The sequence below is a fragment of the Odocoileus virginianus genome, unplaced genomic scaffold (genome assembly GCF_023699985.2).
Source record: "Odocoileus virginianus isolate 20LAN1187 ecotype Illinois unplaced genomic scaffold, Ovbor_1.2 Unplaced_Contig_6, whole genome shotgun sequence".
Taxonomy (NCBI): Eukaryota; Metazoa; Chordata; class Mammalia; order Artiodactyla; family Cervidae; genus Odocoileus; species Odocoileus virginianus.
The window spans coordinates 2668041-2693695 of NW_027224323.1; the positions used below are offsets into that span (position 1 = coordinate 2668041).

Genomic DNA, 25655 nt, shown 5'->3' on the forward strand with positions numbered 1-25655 from the left:
CCTCTGTGCATCTTCAAATCTCTCTCCAAACAGATGAAACAGCAGACAGCTTCCCACACCATCTCTGTGCTGTACAGACTGGCCTCTGCTCTCTGCTTCTGGGACGGGGAAACCCTTCTGTTATGTAACAGTTCTCACCGGAGTGTCAAAGCCGACAGATGGATCTGATAGCAGACCACGCAGGGCTGTTCTGTGATAGTTGGCCGCGACAACCTGGCGGGCTGGAGGAGAGATAAGAGGTCGTGTCACTCGGCGCGTTCCGATAGAGCGACGTGCGGGCTGGAGGCTGTGACGTGCAAGGCGGGGCGGGATAAGCGTGAGCCCGTCTTATCTTGAATTCATGCAAGACCCGAGTGTCTTTTTTTGGAAGGCATGCTGAGTCTTGTCAAACAGACATCCTTATGGGTGTGGATTCATTTTTTTTTTAATGTATTTCTTTCTTTCTTTTTTTTTTTTTTTTGACCGCACTGGATCTTCCTCGCTGCTTGCAAGGTTTCTCTACTTGCAGTGAATGGGGCTGGGGGGGCTCTCTAGTTGTGGTGAGAGGGCTTCTAACGGCGGAAGCTTCTCTTGTTTCCAAACACGGGCTCTAGGGTGTGTGGGCTTCAGTCATTGTGGAACATGGGCTCAGTAATTCTAGCACAAGGGCGAGTAGTTGCAGCTTCGACGCTTAGTTGCCCTGCTGTGTGTGGTATCACCCCCGAGACCGAGACCAGAGATCGATGGAATGTCCCCTGCACTGAAAGGCAAATTTTTCTTTTTCTTTTTTTTTTTCCAGGGAGAGGAAACACTATTTTATTTAAACAAAAAGAGAGTGTGAAAGCTGTTAGTTGCTCAGTCGTGCCTGACTCTGTGGGACCCCGGTGGATGGGAGCCGCACCAGGCGCCTCTGTCCACGGGATTCTCCAGGCAAGAAGAGCGGAGCGGGTTGCCATTTCCTCCTCCAGGAAGGCAGATTCTTAAGCACTGGACCACCAGGGAATGCCGGCTGTGAATTCTTCACAGCTCCTCGCAAGGATGCTCAGCATGTCTGCAGTCTGGGCTGGCCCGTGACTGCCTCTGGCCAGTGGGCGATAGCTGAAATGACCAGACCCTCAGGCAGGCTGACCGTCAAATCAAGTCTCCCAGCCAGGGAAGAGAGACCATTCAAGCTGTCGGATTCCTTTTCAAGCCCAGCGGCCGTGTGTGTGTGTGTGTGTGTGTGTGCGAGTGTGTGTGTGAAGGTGCTAGAACATTCAAGTGCCCTGCACTCAAGCCTCCCGTTGAGACTGGTGCCCACCTCCCCCGACCCCGAGTAGAACTTCCCAGGCGCACCCACCCTGTCAATCGGGACACATGACCGGCCGCTATGCCACCAAGCGTTGTGGCCTCACAAGACGCATCCGTAGCCCACCCACGTCATTCCCATGTGTGCAGGAGGGCAGCCAGGCCCGCGAGACAGAACAGCGGACGTTTCTAGCTCTGCTGGGACAACCACATCTTCCCACCTCCACCCTGTTGCTTTTCTCAGCTTGCTGACTCAGTCCCAGCGCCTGACCGGTGGAAGAAACGCACGGTAGGTACCCTATCGGTTTGTGGTTTTGCGTGCAACGCACGGGGCATGGGGAGGAGGTTCCCAAGAGGGGCGGTGTGTTATCCACGTGAGAGGTGATGCCAGTGGTCTTCGGGATTCGCGTGGAGGGACTGTTTCCATCGTGGAATCTGGAAGGGAGCCGGGGACGTTCGGCGGGTGGATGGGGAGGTTTGCTTCATTATTTCCCGCCCCCGTCTCCGCCACGTTTATGTCCCCTTGAAGGGCAAGACCGGAGAACCTAAGAGGTTCCTGGGTAGCCCGCCGAGACTGCAGAAGCCCAGTGGGTACCACCTCTCGGAGCTGTTAACGTGTCCAGGATGCGGTCTCTCTCTCACCGTTTCCCAGGGGACGCTGGAGGACATGGTAAATTCTGATGCCCCTTGGGTTCCCTCAAACGACAAACGGACCCCAGGGAGGATGGGAGACCCTGCCTCTGGGAACCACGCATCTCTGGTCCTGTGAAATACTCATCTCCCCGGATTCCCAGCCCCGCCCAGGAAAGCAGCACCTGTGACCTCAGACCGCCCCGTCACCGCCCCGGCCACCTCTGCCTGGGCGTTTGTTCCCTTTTCAGGTTAAAATGTCTGAAATGCAAGGTTCCCCTAGGATGAGCTGGAGCCCCAGAGAAGGGCTCGAAGCTCCGGCTTCTCTGCAGGAGGCGCGAGGCAGGGAGGAGGGAGGCGGGGCGGTGGGCAGAGACGTCCGGGCACATTTCAGGGTCACAGCTGGTTGCGGAGGGGGTGCTCCTGGCGTGCGGTGGGTGGGACCCCAGGGGCGCTGCTCCATACCCCGCAGGGCCCGGGACCCGGGACGCCCCGCCTCAGAGAGATGTCCAGCCCCAGGCGTCAGCACTGCTGAGGCCGAGAAACCCTGGACAGGCGTCACTGTGTAATCACATATTTATCCTCTCTACTCATCCATCCATCCATCCATCCATCCATCCATCCAGGCATCCGTGAGAGTGAGCCTGGGGAATCCTGACCTACATGAGGATGCTGTGACTATCCATCTAGTTATGCTGTCTCTCTATCTATTTATTCTAGCTATCTCCTTATTATCTGTCTTCTTATTCTATTTATCTGTCTACTTATTCTGTCTACTTATTCTGTTCATCTACTTATTCTTTGTATCTACTTCTATCTACTTCTTCTATCTAGTTACTTATTCTATCTAGCTACTTATTCTATCTTCTTATTCTATTTATCTGCCTAGTTATTCTATCTACTTAGTCTATTCATCTATTTATTCTATGTAGCTACTTATTCTGTCTACTTACTCTATTTATTCTGTCTATATACTTATTCTATCTACTTACTTCTTCTATCTAGCTACTTATTCTATTTCTCTATCTACTTATTCTATCTACTTGTTCTTTCTATTTACTTATTCTATTTATCTATCTACTTATTCTATTTGTCTATCTATCTACTTACTCTACCCCTGGATTTTAGCCCAGAGACCACAGCGTTGAGCCTCTGACCTCCAGAAGGATGGTCGTGGCCGAAGCACCCCTAGTCTTGGGCCAGGAAGATCTGAATCTCACCCTGCACCACAATGAACAATTTGAGGTCCATCAGCCAGGGACCGATCCCTGGGTCAGGAAGATCCCCCTGGAGGAGGGCATGGCAACCCGCTCCAGTATCCTTGCCTGGAGAATCCCACGGACAGAGGAGCCTGGCAGGCTGCAGTTCATGGGGTCGAAAAAGAGTCGGACACGACTGGAATGACTTAGCGCACATACAGCCACCATCAGCTTCTGGAAAACTCGGGTCCTAACTCTAAAACGGACCAATCTATGCTCACTTTGCCCGTGGCTCACAGATTCTGCCAGTGGATATCTGTGAAAGGGGTTGGTAGTTTTTGTGTGTGTGCTTTTTTTAAAAAATTTGTCTTAAATTTCTTTGGCTGCATCGGGTCTGTTTCAACATGCTGGGTCTTGCACTGTGGCCCACACCGTCTTTATCTGTGGTGCCCTGGTTTAGTTGTCCCGAGGCACATGGGAGCTTCGTTCCCCAACCAGGGGTGGAACCCATGACCCCTGTGTTGGAGGGAAGGTGGATTCTTAACCCCTGGACCGCCAGGGAAGTCCTAGGGCTTTGTGGTTTTTTAAACCTGATTTTACAAGGATGGTTATCACGCTGGGTGTTATTTTCAGTAAGAGTCGAAGAGAGGTGGACACGAACTGTGGCCTGAACAGCAACACCGGCTCCCGGGAGTGCTTCTGGATGCAGGTGTGAGTTCTTGGTCAGTTGCTCAGTCGTGTCCGACTCTTTGCGACCCCAGGGACTGCAGCATGCCAGGCTTCCCTGTCCTTCACCAACTCCCAGAGCTTGCTCAAACTCATGTCCATCGAGGGAGTGATGCCATCCAACTGTCTCATCCTCTGTCGTCCCCTTCTCCTCCCACCCTCAGTCTTTCCCAGCATCAGGTTCTTTTCCAATGAGTTGGCTCTTTGCATCAGGTGCCCAGAGTATTAGAGCTTCAGCATCAGTCCTTCTGATGAATGTTCAGGTTTGATTGCCTTTAGGATGGACTGGTTTTATGACTGGAGGGGGGAAGGGTAAGTTGGCTCCTGATGGTCAACCCAGGCTTTGTCCTGCAAGACAAAGCCTACTGAGAGGACAAATCCCACTGACAAATCTCCCTGATAACCTCTGGGAAGTGATTTTCCATTGCAACCCAGAGAACTACCAGCCAACTTTGTCCCTGACACAGACATCATCCTGTCCCCTGCTTTCCTTGATGCCATCAGGAACTGGACCAAATCTCCCTGATCCTGGATGAGCAGCCAGAAAGCATCAGCTAGATGAGACCTGTCTGGGCCTCTGTCTCCAAACACAGGACTCTCACGACCCACCAGAGGCTGAGAACCCTGGCTGGACAAGATCCATTATCTGATCAGCCTCTCTAGACAGTTGTATCCAGCAGGGCTGTACCAATGATTGGCGAGGCTGAAGAAATGATTCTGCACTTTTTTTTCCTTTCTGACCAGAGTCATCTCATAAAATAAAAGCATGACTGTTTCCTGTAGTCATTTCCCCAGTTTCTTTTCCGCCTTTTTAAAAAAGGGGTGACCTTTCTACGTTAGTCATGAGCCGAAGTCCCCTTGGAGGAGTCGACCTTCTGCTCGCTGCCTCCACCTCCGGCTTCCACCATGAGGCGTGTCTTTCTGTCCTGGGCGGCCGCCGCTGTCTTCTTGCTGGGGCACGCGAACGCGTCAGGGAAAACCAAGCCGGGTAAGTGCTGCTTGCAGCTCTAGCCACCTGTCTGTGTGAAATGCCCTTGCTTTCAACATCTCTGCTTTTTTTTTTTTTTCCTTTTTATGATGTCTTTTGCAAACTCACAGTTTTCTTTGTGAAACTGACAACAGCTTTCACAGGTTCCCCTCCCTGAGTCGGGAAGATGCCCCCGGAGGAGGACATGGCAACCCACTCCAGTCTTCTTGCCTGGAGAATCCCCATGGACAGAGGAGCCTGGTGGGCTACAGTCCCATGGGGTCTCAAAGAATTGGTTACAACTGAAGTCTCTACAAACCTGAGTCTGTCTGTTGTAAAGGACCCCCTCTTTCTTGTGTTCAGGATTAGTTTCAGCTGGAAAAAAATGAAATACGAGAGTCCATGTCTACAAAACTGAGAATCTGGGTGGTTTCACTGTGCCTGGCTGCCTGCAAAGAGGTGCAAGCCTTTTGCTTAAATTAATACTTACCTTTCTGTGGTGGGGCTTCCCTGAAGGTTCAGACAGCAAAGAACCCACCTGCCAATGCAGGAGACCCAGGTTTGGTCTCTGGGTTGGGACGATTCCCTGGAGAAGGGAATGGCAACCCACTCCAGTATGCTTGCCTGGAGAACCCCAGGGACAGCGGAGCCTGGTGGGCCACAGTCCCTGGGGTCACAGAGAGTCGGTATGACTGAGTCACTGCCACTTTCACGCCCAGGTGGGAGCTGGCGATGGCACGTTCCTGACATTCTTCTGAACTGTCCGCGGGCATCACCCCACGCTAGACCACTCCTGTCTGAGGCGGCCTCTTGCCCGGCTGGCTTGGACGGGTCCTGGGGTTCTTCTGGGCTTCAGCCCTGGGGTGGTGGGAAGCTGTGCTTCCAGCAGACACAGCGGGGAGAGGGAGGGAGCCTGGATGTGGGGTGTCCTCCAGCCTGTCCCTTGGAAATTACACTCACGTAATTTCCCAAGCTGTGTGCAGTGCCCACAGTCTGTCTTCACAAGTGCAGGTCCGGCCTCCCGTCTTCCAGGGACAGACGTAAGTGGGGGAGGACCCGCGATGCTTGGCGTGCCTGTGGCCACAGACTCCTTGAGAGCTGTAGCTTCGTCCTGACCGCCACTCCTGCACCTGGAGTTTGGGTGGAAAAGTGCAGTTTAGACCAGCTCTGGAATCTGAACCACCTGAAGCACAAATACAATAGTAAGCTTCTGCTGTTGTTCAGTCGCTCAGCCGTGTCCGACTCTTTGTGACCCCGTGGACTGCAGCACGCCAGGCCTCCCTGTCCATCACCAACTCCCGGAGCTTGCTCAGACTCATGTCCGTCGAGTTGGTGATGCCATCCAACCATCTCATCCTCTGTCGTCCCCTTCTCCTCCTGCCTGCAATCTTTCCCAGCATCAGGGTTTTTTCCAATGAGTCAGCTCTTCACATCAGGTGGCCAAAGTATTGGAGTTTCAGCTTCAGCAGCAGTCCTTCCAATGAATATTCAAGACTGATTTCCTTTAGGATGGATTGGTTGGATCTCCTTGCAGTCCAAGGGACTCTCAAGAGTCTTCTCCAACACCACAGTTCAAAAGCATCGGTTCTTCGGGGCTGAACCTTATTTACGGTCCAACTCTCACATCCATACATGACTACTGGAAAAACCTTAGCTTTGAGTAGTTTCACCTTTGTCGGCAAAGTGATGTCTCTGCTTTTTAATACGCTGTCTAGGTTTGCCTCTCGAGGACATGGGGATGTGGAGAGACCTTGGAAGGGTGGAGGGCTCATCCCCCTGTGAAGCTGGGCTCACTCAGAACCTTGGTAGGAACTTCCTGGGAAATGTAGACTCACTTTATGAATGGCCTTTGTTTGCCTGAGGTCATTACAGATGTGAGACCCTAAGAACTCCCCGGGCGTGGTCTTAATAAAGCAACCCCTTTTCCCACCCAAGGCCCCAGAGTTGTGTCTAGAGACGCCTCAGGGGCCATTTCCACTTAATCGATCCATTTTTAAACAAGAGTCAGACTTAACGGCTGCAGTGGACTGTCAGTATTTCCATCCGAGGCCATCATGTGTTGATGGCAAAGATACTGGGCTCCTGATGAGGCACCTTTGCCTCCCAAAAAATGCCCTTGAATTTGCAAGGAAAACGTATGCATCTCCAACCCTGGAGGCCAGATGTCTAAAGTCAGGGTGTCCCAGGGCTGAGCTCCCTGCAGAGGCTCCAGGGGAGGCTCCTCCCCGCCTCTTCCAGCTTCTGGGGGCTCCAGGCGTCCGTCCCTGGGCTGGTGGCCGCCTCCCTCCCGTCTCTGCCTCGGTCTCCTCGCGGCTTCTCCTCTGTGTCCCTGTCTCTCCTCTTCTGTGTCTTATGAGGACCCTGTCCCTGGGTTTAGGGCCACCCCCATCCAGGAAGGACCCTTCATCTCAGCTGCTTCACTCCATCACGTCTGCAGAGACCCCATTTCTTAATAAAGTCCTGTTCCCAGGTTCCAGGTTAGCGGGCAGGCATGCCATATGGAGATCCACCGTTCAAGCGCTACAGGCTCTATTCAAGGGGTGCTAACATTTGAGGGGGGGTGCTAACATTTGGGGGGGCCCTTTTCTGTTTTGACAGGCCTTGCTGTAGTCGTAAGGGGAGGGAGGCCATCGAGGCAGATGACCTGGCACCCAGTCTGAGCCCGTGGCAGAGACGTGGGACACAGGAACGACCCTCAGCATGCCATTTTTTATTTTATCTCTACGTTTACTCTGGGCCGTTGCTGGGTCTTTGCTGCTGTGGCCTTGAGCTCATGAGCTGCTCTAGAAATAAGAAGGCGGTGTGGGCAGGAGCCGGAGTGTGTGTGAGCAGGCACGTGTGTGTGTGAACTCAGTCGTTTGGTCGTGTCTGAGTCTTTGCGACCCCGTGGACTGTAGCCGGCCAGGTTCCTCTGTCCATGGGATTCTCCGGGCAAGAATACTGGGATGGGGTGCCATGCCTTCTTCCAGGGGATCTTGTTCTCAACCCAGAGATCAAACCTACATCTCTTAGGTCTCCTGCGTTGGCTGGTGGATTCTTTACCACTAGCGCCACCTGGGAAGCTAGTGAGATGAGATTTATATATATATATATATATATATATATATATATATATATGTATGTATGTATAGATATGGAGAAGGGCATGGCAACCCACTCCAGTGTTCTTGCCTGGAGAATCCCAGGGACGGCAGAGCCTGGTGGGCTGCCGTCCGTGGGGTCGCACAGAGTCGGACACGACTGAAGCGACTTGGCGGCAGCAGCGTGTGTGGATGAAAAACCCGTGTGGTGTCTGTAATAGCCAAGGCTGCTTGAGCCACCCCAGCCTGTGGGGATGGAAAAAGACCCCAGGACTCCACTTCAAGCGATGTAAGGTGTACCGACTCCCCCCCCCCCCCTCCACCCCACGACCTGCCGCCCGGGATGACCTTACTCACACCCCCTCGGAAATACCCAGCGGGGCTGGGCTCAGAGTCCGTCTGAGCTCCCGAGCTCGCTTGGAACAAATGCCTCTGATTCATCTGCATGTTTTTCTATATGCTCTCCAAACTGGGAAGCAGGTTCTACCTCTAGGGAGGGCGGGGAATTCTTGGTATTTACACGACGTGTCTGCCTATCGGAGACCCGCAGCGGGTACGTTTGTTCACCTCCAGATTGCTCGTGACCTTGGTGGTTTTCTGAGAAAAAGTTAAACAACAACAACAACTGAGGTTCCAGAACCAAAGTGATGTTTACAAAAGCCCCCAGGCCTTTCAGAACCGTCTGGGTCTATGAGATAGGAGGCTCCGTTTTCAAGAGCCTCTCCGTGGGGTTCCCTGCTAACACCACTGTTAGTCAGATGTGAGGAGGATCTGGGGGAAATGAAACTAGGCTAAAAAGGTGGATGCGGGTGGGTGGGCGGGGGCAGATGGTGATGTTCTGGTTAACAGCTTTGTTGGGATGTTAATTCACACGCCAGATGATTCACCTCTTTCAAGCACACAACTCAATCCTTTCTCTTTTTTTAAACAAAAGATTATTTCTTTTTTTGATAGAAGGATAATTGCTTTACAGAATTTTTAGCTGACATAAAGCTGATGCACGAGCTCTCCCGGTGGCTGAGCGGTCAAGACGCCGCCTGCAAAGCGGTAGCCACAGAAAATTCGGGTTCGGTTTCTGGGTGGGGAAGATCCCCTGGAGGAGGGCACGGTGACCGACTCCAGGATTCTCGCCTGGAGAATCCCCCCGCTCAGAGGAGCCCAGCGGGCTGCACTCCGTAGCGTCGCAAAGAGTCGGCCACGGCTGAGCACTCGGGCCCGCAGGCACAGCCGATGCGTCGTATTTTCATATAAGTTACAGGTGTACAGTGTAGCGATTCTCATGTTTGAAAAGCGATGCCCCCTTCACAGTTATTATAAAATGTTTTCCTTACTCCCTTTGAAGAACTGTATCATTCTTGTGTTATGATTGCGAAACACACACAGACTCCGGGCACATAGTAAAAACATAATGTGTCTTGATAATTATAGATAGCTAGATAGATAGCTGTACATAGTTACATAGATAAGTAACCTAGATAGATGACACAGCTGATAGTTGATTGATAGATACATCAATACAGAGAGTAGACAGATAATAACTTGATGATATAATGATGATGATGATCGGTAACATGTTGAAATGATAATATTCTGGTTGCACGCGTGCTCAGTGACTTAGCTGTGCCTGACTCTTTGTGACCCCATGGACCATAGCCCACCAGGCTCCTCTGTCCATGGGATTCTCCAGGCAAGAGCACTGGAGTCGGTTGCCACTTCCTCCTCCAGGGGATCTTCCCAGCTCAGGGATCGAACACACATTTCCTGTGACTTCTGCATTGCGGGTGGCTTCTTAACCCACCGAACCATCGTGGAAGGCAAATATTCTGAGTATACCGGGCTAAATAAAATGCATCATCAATTTTTTTTTTAAAAGCACTGTGTCATTCTTATGAGCGCTGACATCATTTTACAAATCTCAAAGTCTTTCCAGCATCGCCTCAGAGTCCTCTCTGCTTATCTTTTTTTTTTTTTTTTTTTTTGCACAGGAAGCGCATTGGAACTTCAGGTGATCAACTTTAATTTCGAAACCGTGCAGGTTACGTGGAACACAAATGCATACGCCGGGATCAACTTCACGTTCATTTACAAGTAAGTGCCGGCACTGGGATTAATGTCAGGTCCGTCTGCAAGTAAGGGCCCCTCCCTGGAAAACCACGCCTCTGGATAAAACATCGCCCCTCGGAAGACATCACCGATGGGGGGGCGGCCAGGAAGTGAAGGTGTGAAGAACCGTAAGAGCGAGTGAGACTGCCCTCTGGACCCCCGGTATCACCACAAGGACAACCACAGCGCCCAGACCTCGTAACCGAGGGATGACTGAGTCTCGCTCGAATCCACCTGCATCCTCGCAGGAGACGCAGAGCGGTCTGACCCCGCGGCGTCCCCTGCAATGTCCCAGCAGCTGCCTCTGCCTGCGTCTCTGTCACCTGCAGCTACATTCCCTGCTTGCCAGGGGCCGCCTTCCAAATAAAACCCATCTCCCCCTTCCACAGGGTGCTGTGCCTTGCCTGACTCGACGACCTGAGCGGCCACGTGGGGGGCAGGGTGTTTTCCTCCAACGAATTTGGTCTCAGTTCTGTAAAGAGTGGGCTGTTCTGAGAGGGCTTGAGTCGTGGTCACCTGATAAAACACGAGATAGGCGGGAAGGCGAACAGAAGAGGGAAACGTTTAAGATGAATTTGTTAGGAAAATGACTCATGGGGCAAAGAAAAAAGTGCTGGATGGGATAAGTGGTCTCCCTGATAGCTTCATTTTATCTCATTTTTTTTTTTTTTCTTCCTGAGCAGCTGTTTGTTCTGTCATACAGGAGATAATTCTTGATCTCATCACAGATTGGGGTTGAGGGCTTAAGGATGGAGTGTAGACCCATCTTTAGGCTTCCCGTTAACACTCCAGGAGACTCTCAAAGGTTTATCCCATTTCGGCACATCCGTATTAAAAGTGCATCCTTGAATCAAGGGCTCGGTTGCTCTGGAGGTCAATTGTTTATTGATACCTACTTATTGGTTGCTCATGATATTGATATGTGACCACAGTGATCATTACTGATACTGTTAATAGTATCCTAGATGGTCTCAACAAACTACAACAAGCTGGGTAACTTGGAACAACAGAAAAAACAAAATGTATCTTCCCCCACTCCTGAGAACCAGACGTCTGAGGCCAAGGGGTCCCAGGGATGGACTCCCTGCAGAGGCTCCAGGGGAGGGTCCTTCCCTGCCTCTTCCAGCTTCTGGGGGCTCCAGGCGTCCGTCCCTGGGCTGCTGGCCGCTTCCCTCCCCAAGGCTGCTGGCCGCCTCCCTCCCATCTCCGCCTGCATCTCCACGTGGCTTCTCCTCTGTGTCCCTGTCTTTCCCCGTCTGTGTCTTATAAGGACCCTGTCCCTGGGTTGAGGGCCACCCCCACCCAGAAGGACCCTCATCTCAGACCCTTCACTCCATCACAGCCACAGAGACCCCGCTTCTTAATAAGGTCTTGTTCACAGGTTCTGGGTTCGCGGGTAGACATGCCATTTACAGAGCCACCGTTCAGCCCCTACGGGATCTCGAAGGGGTGTCAACACTTGAGAGAGAGGGGGGCCCTTTTCTGTTTGGACAGGTCCTGCTGTAGTCGTAAGGGGAGGGAGGGCATCCGGGCAGACGGCCCGGCACCCGATCTGAGTCCGTGGCGGAGCCGCGGGACCGAGGAACGGCCCTCGCAATGCTGCGTAGTTTTCACTTTATTGACGTGTATGACCTTTGGCTGTGCTGGGCCTTTGGGGCTGTGCGGTCTTGTCTCTGGCTGTTGTGGGCGACCGTCTCCTGTCATGGAGCACACACTCTAGGCTGCACGGGCCTCACCAGTCGCAGCTTGCAGGCTCTAGAGCGTGGGGTCCGTCGTCGAGGTTCACGGGCTCAGCTACCCCGCGACTCGTGGGGTCCTCCTGGCCGAGGGGTCGACCCCGAGCCTCCTGCATCGGCAGGCGGATCCACCAGGAAAGGCCTGGGACGGTATTCCCAAGGGCGCTACGTGACTGAGGGATTCTCTTTTTAAAATTACAGATTCAAGACAAAGGAGGAATACAGACCCTGCTCCAGCTACGTGCTTCAACAAGGTTACAGGGCCGGGTGCCTGCTGGACGTGCAAGGAGATGGACCTCTGTATTTTTCCATCCGGAATGGAACAGAGCCCCTGCTCACCAAGGGCCTAGAGATTAGCGCTTACTGTACGTATTCAGGACCTTGGAGGCTGACTGTGCGTCTTGGGTTAGGAGCCATTGTACAAATGGAGTGATCCAGTCTCTTCAAAGATTCCTCTCTTGATCTGCATTTCTGTGACATAATGATCCTTTCTTCCTTTCTCTTTGGCTGGTGGTTGGAATGTCAGAGGTCCATGTTCGAATCCAATGAGAGGTTCGGCCCTTGGGTTGGGAAGATTCCGCTGGAGGAGGAAATGGCAACCCACTCCAGTATTCTTGCCTGGAGAATCCCCTGCACAGAGGAGGCTGCGGTCCATAGGGTCGCAAAGAGTCACATGTGACTTTCCAACTAAACAACAACAACATAGCCAATTAACAGTGTTGTGATGGTTTCAGGAGCACAGTGAAGGGACTCAGGCACACATACACAGGTTTCCATCCTCCCCCAAACTCCCCTCCCATCCAGGCTGCCACGTGACATTGAGCAGAGTTCCCTGTGCTGTCCAGCAGGTCCTTGCTGGTTCTCCATGTGAAACAAGGCAGCGTGTCCATGTCCATCCCAGACTCCCTGACTATCCCTTCCCCCATCCTTCCCCCTGGGAACCATAAGTTCATTCTCTAAGACCGTCTCTTTCTGTTTTGTAACTAATTCATTTGTATCATGTCTTTTTAGATTCTGCACATAACGGATGTCATAGGATGTTTTTGCCTCTCTGTCGAACTGACGTTGTTCAATTTCACAGTCTCTACAACCTCATCTGATGTTAAACAGTTACCTCTGTAATGATCCTCTTTCCAAAGATCGTGAAGGGCTAGGCGCCGGGAGTTCAAGGCGGTCTTTTTCTGGTGGGAACACAGTTCGTTTCATGACACATCCCGAAAACTTTCTCGACCCATTTCAGGGGGAGCTCCTTTCCACGAGACCCCCCCACCCCCACGGGTCCTTAGAGAGCTGGCTAACCCTTCTGACTGTCCATGCGCTAAAGACAAGGAAACCTCACGTCTCATGAAGTATTTGGGAAAGGATGGGGAGCAGGCGGAGAGGAAAGTGAATCGAAGCCCAGGGACTGCTGCGGGTTCAGAGATGGGCCATGTTTGTCTTCGCAGAGGCGTTAGTCACTGTGCTCTTTCTTGTTCTAAGTGAAACCCAGATCCCCCGACGACCTGAGCTTCCAGTGGCGGCAGGAAGCCGTGACGGTGACCTGCTCCAACCTGGGATACAACGATCTCCAGTATGAAATCCAGCACAAGACCATCTTTGACTCCGAGTGGCAGGTGAGGGGACATCGTCTCGGGTCGGGGGTGAGTAGGCATCCCCCGGGATGGAGAGACCGAGAGACACAGATATCCAGACTTGTTTTACGCACTTGCTCACGTGACTGTGGGCTTCCCCGCTGGCTCAGATGCTACACGATCCACCTGCAATGCAGGACACCCGGGTTCGATCCCTGGGTCGGGAAGATCCCCTGGAGGAGGGCATGGCAAACCCACTCCAGTTTTCTTGCCTGGAGAATCCCATAGACAGAGGAGCCTGGTGGGCTGCAATCTACGGGGTCGCAGAGAGTCGGGCACGACTGAGCGGCTAACACTTTCTTTTTCACTTTCCCTGGCGGTCCCGTGGTTAGGAATCCGCCTTGCAAAGCAGGCCATGTGGGTGCGTTCCATCCCTGATCCAGGAACCCAGGATTCCACGTGCGTCAGGGAAACTCAGCCTGGGAGGCAATGACTGAGCCCTTGTTCTGTAAAAAAGATCCCACCTGTTTCAACTGAAATCTGATGTAGCCAAATAAATACATTGTTTTTTTTTAAATTACTTTTGTAAAAAGGAAGAGCTTAGAAAGTCTTCAAAAGCCTCTTTCGTCATATTTGTTATGGTGGATTTATTTCCTTTGTGGAGGGAAGGGCAGAACTGTCTCTGATTTTTTTTTTTTTTTTTTGGCTGTTGTTTTGAGGATAAACACCTGCCCAGAGAGAAGTGAAAGAGGAGAAGGAAGCCCTGGAAGCAGGAATCTGGTGCCAAATCTCTGGCACAAGATGAACGCGTCAGGGTAAAGCGTCAGCCAGGGGTCACCATGTGCATTTTGTCCGCTCCAGTCCGCAGAGGCAGAAACCTGCAACATCACCATCAACGGTTTGGATGCTGAGAAGTGTTACTCCTTCCGGGCCAGGGTGAAAGCTCTGGAGTTTGCCTACGGCTCAGAAACGTACCCCAGTGACTGGTCAGAGGTGACGCACCAACAGAGGGGTGTGCTGCGAGGTAATGCTTGCAACGCAGCGTCGCTGCCCGATACAGGCCAGCGGGCTACGTGCAGGGAGGGCGGAGCGGGGTGCCTGAAAACGCGGATGGCCCCCAGGCCTTGTGTGGAGGTCACTGTGGAAGCAATGCCTCCTCCTGTGGCCCTTGTCATCGGACTCAGCTTCACTTTTATTTCTATGGACCCAGCAAGAATGATAAGTGTTATTTATGAATGTTGTCGGGCTTCCCTGGAAGCTCAGCTGGTAAAGGATCCACCTGCAATGTGGGAGATCTGGGTTAGATCCCTGGGTTGGGAAGATTCCCCTGGAGAAGGAAAAGGCTACCCACTCCAGTGTTCTGGCTCACAGAATTCCATGGACTGTATAGTCCCTGGGGTTGCAAAGAGCCGGACATGACTGAATGTTGTTCTGTGGATATGGGTATAGAGATGTAGATAGATATATAGATAAACAGATGATAAATGGCTACTAGATGATAGATGCTTAATGGATAGATGATAAATGATGATAGATTACAGACATAGATAATTCAGAGCGTCCTCCATGGCTTAGTGGTAAAGAATCTGCAGGCAGTATAACAGGAGACCTGGGTTCGATCCCAGGGTCGGGAAGATCCCCTGGAGGAGGGCATGGCAACCCACTCCAGTATTCTTGCCCGGAGAATCCCATGGACAGAGGAGCCTGGCGGGCTGCAGCCCATGGGGTCACAGAGAGTCAGACACGACTGAAGTGACTTAGGAAGCAGGTGTAGATAAGTTGATGCTAGATAGGTGGCAGAGACAGATGGATGAGGTATATAGATCGACAAAGATGCATGACAGGTGATAGACAAGTAGATGGATAATAGATAGGTAATAGACAAAGAGATGATGGATGGGTGGATGTCTGCTTATTCATTTCAGTGGTGTCCGACTCTGTGACCCCACAGACTGTAGCCCGCCAGTCTCCTGCATTCACAGGATTTTCCAGGCAAGAATGCTGGCTGGAGAGGGTTTCCACGTCCTCTTCCAGGGGGATCTTTCTGACCAAGGGATCAAACTGAGGTCTCTTGTGTCTCCTGCATTGGCAGATGGATTTTTACCACTGGGCCCGTGGAAAAGTCCAAGGTAGACAGATAGATAGATGATAGATGGATGGATACATAGACAGGTAGATGATAGGTAGACAGACAGACAGACAGATGGATAGACAGGTGAACAGACAGACAGATGGATAGAGACAGAGATAGATAGACAGCTGGACAGATAGACAGATGGGCAGATAGACCAAATCAAGCCCTGATACCCTCAGACACCGCTGGCAGTAAGGTGAGTCTGTGCTGCCTTCTGCCCGACATTTGCCTCTCCAGCATGCCCACCTTTCCTCCCAGGATGTTTCACACCAAAATCAAGATCTGCCGACCTTGACAATTCTCAAGGGAAAGAAAAACAGCACTGGAGGGGGATTAGCGCGCAATCCGGTATCATGTTGAAAGCCTAACAGCCCTCATCCTGTTTCCCTTTAGATTCGTGCTGGGAAAACAGCTTTTTCCCCAAATTTATTTTAATTGCTGGCATGGTCTCCTTCCTGACAGTCTTCCTTCTGCTTCTGTCTCTATGGAAACTACACAGGTAAGGATGTCCCCGCCGGAATCCTCAGACACATGGGCTTTGGTTCCCATATGTAGTGAGTTGGAGAAAAAAATAATTGTGTGGTGTGGTTATTTAGCTGGATATCACTTTCTCTCTGATGCATATGGTATATGACAAGAAAACAGGTGAATAGTGCCAAAGGTGCGGAGATACCTGCAGAACTTGTTCAGAAATATTCTCATGAAGACCATAAGATGCAGGAATGTTCATTCCTATGAGTGTTATTGCTGTTCAATCACTAAGTTGTGTCTGACCCCATGGACCGCAGCACGCCAGGCCTCCCTGTCCATCACCAACTCCTGGAGTTTCCTCAAACTCATGTCCAGCCAGCTGGTGATGCCATCCAGCCATCTCATCCTCTGTCATCCCCTTCTCCCACTTTCAATCCCTCCCAGCATCAGGGTCTTTTCCAACGAGTCAGCTCTTCACATCAGGTGACCAAAGTATTGGAGTTTCAGCTTCAGCGTCAGTCCTTCCAATGAATATTCAGGACTGATTTCCTTTAGGACGGACTTGATCTCCTTGCTGTCCAAGGACTCTCAAGAGTCTTCTCCAGCACCACAGTTTGAAAGCATCAGTTCTTCAGCACTCAGCCTTCTTTACTGTCCAGTTCTCACATCTATACATGACTTACTGGGAAAAAACATAGCTCTGACTATACAGACCTTTGCCAGCAAAGTGATGTCTCTGCTTTTTAGTAGTTGGTCCAAGTTTATTGTCGTTACCTTGCTTCAAATGTACACCCACTGAGGCTCTGTCCTCCTATCATGTTAGAATGACAAGCATGTAGAACATCTTTTAATTTTTATGGATATTTATTAAACTGGGCAACTTGGTGAGTGATGTGAGGAGAACTGGCCAAGCGAAGCCTGTGTGGTTTGTAAATCCAGTTACAGATACAGAAAAACATGATTCTTTGAAACCATACAAAGCCTTTCAAAAATATGATGTTAAATAGTTCGCTCTGTTATCCTTCCAGGCATTAACTTAACTGCTGCCATTTCCAGCTTTCCTCAAGCGTAGCTGTGCCCAGGCATTTGATTGTTGATGATGTTTGAAGGGGCTGATGCTCAGGACTGTGGGCGCCATCTTTATTTCTTAGGTTGACGTTTCCCTAGCAACAACAGGAGTGATGCGTAGAGAAAGATGGAGTGCCATTCTGGACCACTCACGCTGGGTCTGAGCCAGTCTGAGTTAGACAGTTTCAAGGACATTCCATCACGGTTGGATACGGCATGGGGATAATTCTCTTAATTCTTGCAAATTGCCCATTAATTCTTCAGTCTAGATTTCCCGCTTTCACCAGCTCAGACAGATGCCACCTTTATCATTCTCTGTTTGGGAACAGAGGAAGTCGGGAGGAGATGAAGCCATCAGATAGGGGTGTTGACAAGTGACAGGTCTGCTGGTTTTTTGCTTTTGTAGTTGTTTTGTTTTGGTCTGGTGTTTTTAATTCAAAATCACCCCAAAGGGAATCTGAGGAATACACTTGGGGGGAAGAAAACCACTCCTCCTGTCTTTAAGAAAGCTTCTTACAATGAGTGGTCTAAACAACTGTATTATTTTCTTGGGGCTGCCATAACAAAGGACCAAAATCTGGGGGCTCAAACAACAGACATTTATTTCTCCCAGTCCTGGAGGCTGGAGCCTGAGGCCCTGGTGTGAGCAGGGCTGGTTGATCCTGAGGCCTCTCTCCTGGCCGTGTAGACGGCCGTCTCCTCCGAGTCCTCACCTGCTCCTCCCTCTGTGTGTGTGTCTGTGTCCTGACCTCCTCTTATTATAAGGACCCCACTCCCATCGGATTAGCATCCTACCAGATGAGAACCTCTGTTAGCTTCTGTTCCTAGGGGCCTGCAAATTAAACTGACCAACCAAAGGCAGTAACAGAAGAATATGTCTATATATTGTTTTTTGATGTAACATTTTTAAGTGCATAAGTCTTTCACAGGAAGCAAGTGAACGCCTAACCAGGCGGTTCATCTGGGGATTTTTATAGCATTTTAACGAAGGGCAATAATCTGTGGAGAAGTCGCTAGACAAGGGGAAGGGGAGTCTGGATGGGCATAAATTGTGGGGAACTGATTAAGAGATGTGTGAGACAAACTGCAGGCAGATGAAACTTGTCTGAATGGAATCATTCTGACACCATCTTGGTGATATGACTCATTCTCCATTTCCTGCTACAGGAGAGGGTGCACTTTTATTAATGGAATTATTGCTTTTTTCTTTTTTTTAATCAGGAGGGAAATTGATGTTCTGCTTTCAGGCAGATGAGAGAGAGCAGAGAGAGTCTCCTGGCTCTGCTTTTTTCTCAAGCGGACGCAATTCCGCCAAGGTTCTGAGTCTCCGAAACCCATGCGCAGCTGCCCTTGTCCCTGATGGGGGTCTTTCCACGTGGATGCCCTGCTCGGGGGGTGCCAGCCCATCTGACCAGACTGTCCATGTCCGTTTCAGGATTAAGAAGGTTCTCATGCCCAGCGTTCCTGATCCCAAGTTCTCTTTCTTGGGGCTCTTTGAATCCCACCAAGGTAACTTCCAGGTAAGCAGCATCTCCTTTGCAAGCTCGCTCTGGGCGGCCCTAATATCACCCCTCTGCAATATTTCATTTTTTCTGCTTAGAGGTATTTTTTTAATTGGCTTTTTAGTTTGCATTGGGGTATAGCCTATTAATAACAGTTTCAGCTGGACAGCAAAGAGACTCAGCCATACATACACATGTACCCATTCTCCCCGAAACTCCCCTCCCATCCCGGCTGCCATGTGACATTGAGCAGAGTTACCTGTGCTGACCAGCAGGTCCTTGCTGGTTCTCCATGTTAAACACAGCCGTGTGTCCATGTCCATCTCAGACTCCCTGACTATCCCTTCCCCCATCCTTCCCCCTGGGGACCATCAGGTTATCACAGAGTATTGAGCAGAGTTCCCTGGGCTGTCCAGCAGGTCCTTGCTGGTTCTCCATGTTAAACACAGCCGTGTGTCCATGTCCATCCCAGACTCCCTGACTGTCCCTTCCCCCATCCTTCCCCCTGGTGACCATCAGGTTATTACAGAGTGTTGAGCAGAGTTCCCTGGGCTGTCCAGCAAGTCCTTGCTGGTTCTCCATGTTAAACACAGCCGTGTGTCCATGTCCATCCCAGACTCCCTGACTATCCCTTCCCCCATCCTTCCCCCTGGTGACCATCAGGTTATCACAGAGTATTGAGCAGAGTTCCCTGGGCTGTCCAGCAGGTCCTTGCTGGTTCTCCATTCTAAACACAGCCGTGTGTCCATGTCCATCCCAGACTCCCTGACCATCCCTTCCCCCATCCTTCCCCCTGGTGACCATCAGGTTATCACAGAGTATTGAGCAGAGTTCCCTGAGCTGTCCAGCAGGTCCTTGCTGGTTCTCCGTGGTAAACACAGCAGGGTGTCCATGTCCATCCCAGACTCCCTGACTGTCCCTTCCCCACCCCCTTCCTTTCTAGCAACCATAAATTCATTCTCTGAGCCTGTGAGCCTGTTTCTGTTTTGTCCGTAAGCCCACTTGTATCATTTCTCTTTAGACTCTGCATGTAAGGGATGTCATATGACAATTCTCCTTCTCTGTGTGGCTGACTTCACTGAGAATGAGAATCTAGGTCCGTGTCTGTTGCCACACAGGGCATTTCATCCTTTCTATGAGGAAGCAACAGTCCAGGGTGTGTATGTATACACCACATGTCCTTTATCGGGGGCTTTCCCGGTGGCGCAGAAGGTAAAGAATTCGCCTGCAAAGCAGGAGGCCTGGGTTGGATGCCTGGATCGAGAAGATCCCCCTGGAGGAGGAAATGTGTGCTCTTTACTGTGTCGGACACTTAGCTCACATCTTTGTCTGGGGCATTGTAAACAGGATTGCAATAAACATTGGGGCTGATTCACTATTCATGAAAAAAAAACAAAAAACAAAAAACAAATGGCTTTTATTCCTCTTTAAACGCCTGCAAGCCTCCTCAAATCTGAAAGCAGCGGTTTTACTGTTTTTCTCTTTCTCGGTAAGAGAAAGTGGATCCCAGAGTCTCCGAGGGCGGCTTCTCTTGAAATTAGTCTCAGATGGGTGTCCCCTCTGCCCCAGGACCATGGGATTTTCCAGCCTCCTGGCCTTCCGATCTTATCAGGAGGTCCCGTTCTTAGTCTGTTCCCACTGCAGGGGGCCGACAGCGAAACCTGCATTTCCGCTTTTCAACGTTTGTGGTCGTTAACTTTGTTCCTGTGATAAACGCTTACTGGGTGGAGGGGGGGCGGCAAAGGGGGCCTGGGGAGGATGGAGAGAGGTGGGGTCCGGCTCCCCGCATCACCAGGCGTGGATTTTATAGGACGCCGGGATCGGAGAGCCGTGCGTTCCCTGGGGCTGCCACAAACCTGGGGTGCAAACCATCACACGGGCATCCTTGCCCGGGTCCCGGGGGCCACACGCCTGAGGTCAGGGTGCCCCAGGGCTGGGCTCCCTGCAGAGGCTCCAAGGGAGGGTCCTTCCTGCCTCTTCCAGCTTCTGGGGGCTCCGGGCGTCCGTTCCTGGGCTGGTGGCCTGCCTCCCTCCCGTCTCTGCCTGCGTCTCCACGTGTCTCTCCTCTTCTGTGTCTTATAAGGACCCTGTCCCTGGGTTTAGGGCCATCCCCGTCCAGGAGGGCCTCATCTCAGACCCTTCACTCCATCACCTCGGCAGAGACCTTGTTTCCCAATTAAGTCCTGTCCCCAGGTTCTGGGGGGTAGCCCTTGGGTATATCATTATTTTGGAAAGAGAGTGCAGTGTTCAGTTTCTTTCTCTCTCTTTTTTTTTTTTTTGTTTTTTTTGCTCACTTGCTTCAGTTGTATCCAACTCTTTGCGACCACATCGACTGCAGCCGCTGAGGTTTCTCTGTCCACGGGATTCTCCAGGCAAGAATACTGGAGTGGGTTGCCATTTCCTTCTTCAGGGCATCTTCCCGACTCAGGGATTGAACACCTATCTCTTAGGTCCTTGGCACTGGCAGGCTTTTTTTTTTTTTTTTTTTTTTTTTACCACTAGCACCACCTGGGAAGTCCATTCAGTTTCCTAGAGGGGCAAAGTGAATTGTAAAACTAATTAGGTGTAGGAGATGAAATGAAAAAAAAATTTTTTTTTCTTCTACCCCCTTATGTTCTGTCCCTGGGGTCCTGCAAATTAAACAGACCAGAAAGATTAAAGAGAGAGATGTGAACATCCCCCAAGAAGCAGTGAGACCTTGGGGCCGATTTGCCATTTTCACAAAGGATGGTAGAGTGTTCGGAAGAGACTAGCTAAAGTAAAAAGGGGTTGGGGCCCTGTGAGTGGCATGTGAGATGTGAGGAGGTGACTAGGAAATGCATCAGAAATGAGGGTTGTTTTGTAAGGTTTTATGCAGACTCAAGCTCTCTCAGATGATAAGCGTTGTCTCTGGAGTTGGAAGGGACCGGGTGACTTCCAGATGTACATTTACTTTCCCAAAGCGGCGTCAATTAATATCAGTTTTAGGGAGGATAAGCGGAGAGCAGAGAGCTCGCACTGAGACTCTTCACACCTAGCTGCCTTCAGGTCAACACCCTCTGGACGTCAAAGGGGCGTGTTTGGGACTGGTGTCCCGGTCCCCTTCAAGGGAGGGGAAAGGGGTATACAAGAGAATTTAGGACAGGGAATCTCATTTTTTTCCCCAAAATTGAGGCTAGAAGAAGGAGCCGGGGAGGCATGTTAGAAACGGAGTGAGGAGTCCCCTTGAGGAGGGCGGTGCCGGGGAGCTCCCAACCTCAGGAAATCTTGGGTCGCCGGTTAGACATTCAGAGTCCGCCCCCTCGGACCTGCCGGCGGAGGGTCCTCCTGCTGACACGTCGTCACGCCCATCTCAGACAACATCCCTGGGGGTGGAGAACGGATCTGGGTTTCTGAAAAGACGTTCAGGCGCCCTCGTGTGTCTAGAGTGACCACAGGCTGGTGCTGTGAGGCTGGTGACAAAAGGCAGGTGTGAAAACCACAGGATTCCGGACCGAGGCGCTAGACACCAGAGCTTTCTGTGGCCCAGCCGGGGCAAGTGTCCCCGCGGGGGGACGTGTGTGAAGATGCACCAGCTCCGAAGGCAGGGCTTTATGACACAGAGTCTGACCCGCAGTAACTTTTTTTAATTTTAATTTTTTTTTAACACCAAAAACGTTTTGTATTGGGGTATAGATGATTAACAGTGTGAACAACAGGTGGACTCAGCCATACATGTACACGTATCCATTCTCCCCCAAACTCCCCTCCCATCCAGGCTGCCACGTGACATTGAGCAGAGTTCCCTGAGCTGTCCAGCAGGTCCTTGCTGGTTCTCCATGTTAAACACAGCCGTGTGTCCATGTCCATCCCAGACTCCCTGACTATCCCTTCCCCCATCCTTCCCCCTGGTGACCATCAGGTTATTACAGAGTATTGAGCAGAGTTCCCTGAGCTGTCCAGCCGGTCCTTGCTGGTTCTCCATGTTAAATACAGCAGCGTGTCCCTGACCTTCCCAAATTCCCTCCCCCCCAGCAACCGTACCTTCGTTTTCCACGCCTTTGAGTCTCTTTCTGTTTTGCCAGTGAGTTTCTGTGTATCATGTCTCTTTAGATCCCACAGGAAAGGGAGACCACGTGATAGTTCTCCTCCTCTGACTTACTGCATTCAGCATGACGCCCTTTACGTCCACCCATGTTGGTGCAAACGGCATCATTTCACGCTTCGTGAGTGAGCCGCAATGTTTCCTCCTTGCAGGAGTGGATCAAGGACACGCAGAACGTGGCCCCCTTGAACAGAATGGAAGACGGGGACCTGGAGTGCGCCCCCGAAGATGCCGTGGTCGTCCAGCCGGCCGAGGCCGAGACGCCCAAGACCGTGGTGATGGCGAGCCCGCTGTACCCGCAGACGGGGGAGGAAGAGGGCGCCGGGGACTCCGGCCAGCTCCCTCGCCAACAGCCCCAGGGCCGTGGGGTGATCTCTCTTGGGGATTTCACGTTTGTGATGAGTGACAACTCTTACATGATGTTATGAGGGGGTGCAAACTCACAAGCCAACGTCCCACTCTACGTTGATGCTTGACGACCTGGGAGAACATCTTGGGGGCCCAAAAAAAAACCACCATAAAGGGGACTCCCCAGAACCAAGGATGCTGACGTCTAAGGTCACCCAGTGCCCCAACGCCCCAACCCGTGTCTGAGGTCACCCAGCGCCCCTTCACCCTCAACCGATGCATCCCATTCATGCTGACATCCAAGGGCTTGAAAGTGGACCGCCTGTAGGCGGCAGACGCTTGGTCGGGCTGGTTCTTGCCGTCACCTGGCTCTCACAAATGATAAGGGAAGACGATCAAGGCCACCCTGCTTTACACGCGCCCACCCGCCCGCTCCTGTCCTTTCCACATTTCCACTCGCAAGTGGGTCCTGGATCATTTGTCACTCATCACACGTACCCAGCCGGCCAGGTGCAGAACACCTGCTTTACTGACACCGAACAGCCACCCACCTCCCGCCCTGGAGAGAGAGAAAAAAAATTCTACAGTCGCTGAGGCATTTTACAAACCAGGGTTCCGTTTAACTAGTGACTCAGGCCCTTGGTCCTGAGAGATACTTGAATGTAAAGGTGCTCCAGAGGAACAAAGCGTCCCAGGTTGAGTGTACATTATTGTTTCTTTTTTGATACTGAAAATTTTTTAAAAGTGTGTGCATGAGAACTCTGGTAGAATGTAAGCGGGTTGCTGCTGATTGTGGACACAGGAGCAGTTTGATCCCCTTAGACTTCAGGTTCAGGAGCTTTCTAGACGTCTAGAGTATTGATTTCTCGGTTTTTGTTTTTTTTTCAGGCTGGTACTGACTTTATCTTGTCTGTGTCTGCAGGATGCAGTAAACAAGCTTGATCAGATATACCTGGAGTCTGTGTGTGTGTATGTGGTCTCGAGGATGTCTAATTTAGCAGAATGTCTCCCCACCCTAGAAAACAGAGGTCACCTTTATCAGTGAACAAACAGCAAGACAGTGTGAAGGGTAACTACCTCCCGCCGTGTCAAATAAACAAGACGTGTCACAGCCATCGGCGATTTCTCCCCTCCGCATTCGAATGTTGGTCAGTCACCAATTGGCGTCTGTCTGACCCTGCAGCCTCACAGACCGCAGCACGCCAGGCCTCCCTGTCCATCACCAACTCCCAGAGTCCACCCAAACCCATGTGCATCGAGTCGGGGATGCCATCCAACCGTCTCATCCTCTGTCGTCCCCTTCTCCTCCCACCTTCAGTCTTTCCCAGCATCAGAGTCTTTTCCAGTGAGTCAGCTCTTTCCGTCACGTGGCCAAAGGATTGCAGTTTCAGCTTCAGCATCAGTCCCTTCCAGTGACTCTTCAGGAGTGGTTTCCTTTAGGATGGACTGGTTAGATCTCCTTGCCGTCCAAGGGACAAATACGAATGTGAGCTCCCAAACCTGTGATCCAGAAGATGCCACCCCCCACCCCCCACCCCACGGTGGTTGATAAGGGGCTGAGGAGCTGGGGAAAATGCAACAATCAGCCATCTGTGACCTCTCTCACTCTTTAAGGTGAACAAGGAAACAGGCTTGGCTCCAGACAGCAGAAGTGCTTTTGAAAGGAAAGAATTCAGTGAGCCCAGAAGCTTGCATCCTCCCTTACACAGAATGCTAAATTCCTTCACTTGATACCTGATCTTTGATGTTCAGACCTGCCTGCTCCCTCTGTTGCAGACTTGCACACAGCCTGACTCCCCCTCTCGCCTACTCGGAGCCGTATTCTCAGAGCTCCGGAGATGCTGTCCCCCCGGGGCGCAGGACTCCCACACACACTCCCACCCAATAAAATAACTCTTCCTTCCGGGGCTCACTGATTTCAGTTGACACCAGAATGCAACACCCATCGCGGGAAGCCCGCTTGACAGGGTATTGCAAACGGAGAAAGACTCTCACCCCATTTTTTGTTTTTTCAGCTCAGCCACCCATTCCCCGGGCCTTTTCCAGAAAACACCACCACGTGTCTTGTATCTGTGGGACGTGGGTTTTGCAACTTGGGGCCAGGGTTCCAGCTGCAGTCAGTCCCCCCACCCCGCCTGCCCCGGAGGCTGGGGGCTCCTGGTATGGAAGTGTCATTCCTGGGTCAGAGGTGGTGTGCCGGGTCTCCAATCGGGGTGCGGGGACCCCAAAAGTCACCGCTCCGCGAGGCAGATCCCAAGGTGGGTGGTAGCATCGGGTCAGGGACTTTTGTGAGCCGAGAGAAAGTTTAGAACATCCTGTTTGAGAAAAACTGCGTTGTTCTGAAACCACTGCATCCCACGGCCCCCTGAATAGTTCAGAGAAAGGAGGATGTGGATGCATTTGAGCCGTCCTGCTCAGAGCTCTCACGGGAGCCCTGGGTTTGACCCTGTTTTGCCTTCTTGGTCTCTAGACAGGCATCGATGAAACGAGGGAGGCAGGACATTACTCTCCATCCGTCTCTGTGATGGCTTTCAACACTCCACCACCTTTTTGTTTCTAATTGATTTATGTTTCATTGAAGGATAATGACAATATCGTATTGGTCTCTGGCCTACATCAACATGGATCAGCCATGTGCTGCACTGTGCTAAGTTGCTTCAGTCGTGTCCGACTTTGCGACCCTATGAACTGTAGCCTGCCAGGCTCCTCTGTCCATGGGATTCTCCAGACAAGAATGCTGGAGTGGGTTGCCATGCCCTCCTGCAGGGGATCTTCCCCACCCAGGGACGGA

At 51.5% G+C, this 25655-nt stretch overlaps 1 protein-coding gene across 1 annotated transcript; it reads left to right on the plus strand.

The window, feature by feature from the left end:
- Positions 1–794: 794 nt before the first annotated feature.
- Positions 795–24767, plus strand: CRLF2 (cytokine receptor like factor 2). The gene is made up of 10 exons (XM_070463760.1): positions 795–1555; positions 1796–1936; positions 4326–4809; positions 9854–9956; positions 11909–12072; positions 13187–13320; positions 14140–14302; positions 15806–15911; positions 18387–18471; positions 22669–24767. Exons 3-10 carry the CDS (start codon positions 4728–4730, stop codon positions 22942–22944), a joined length of 1113 nt encoding a protein of 370 aa, XP_070319861.1. The 5' UTR covers positions 795–1555; positions 1796–1936; positions 4326–4727; the 3' UTR covers positions 22945–24767.
- Positions 24768–25655: the final 888 nt, after the last annotated feature.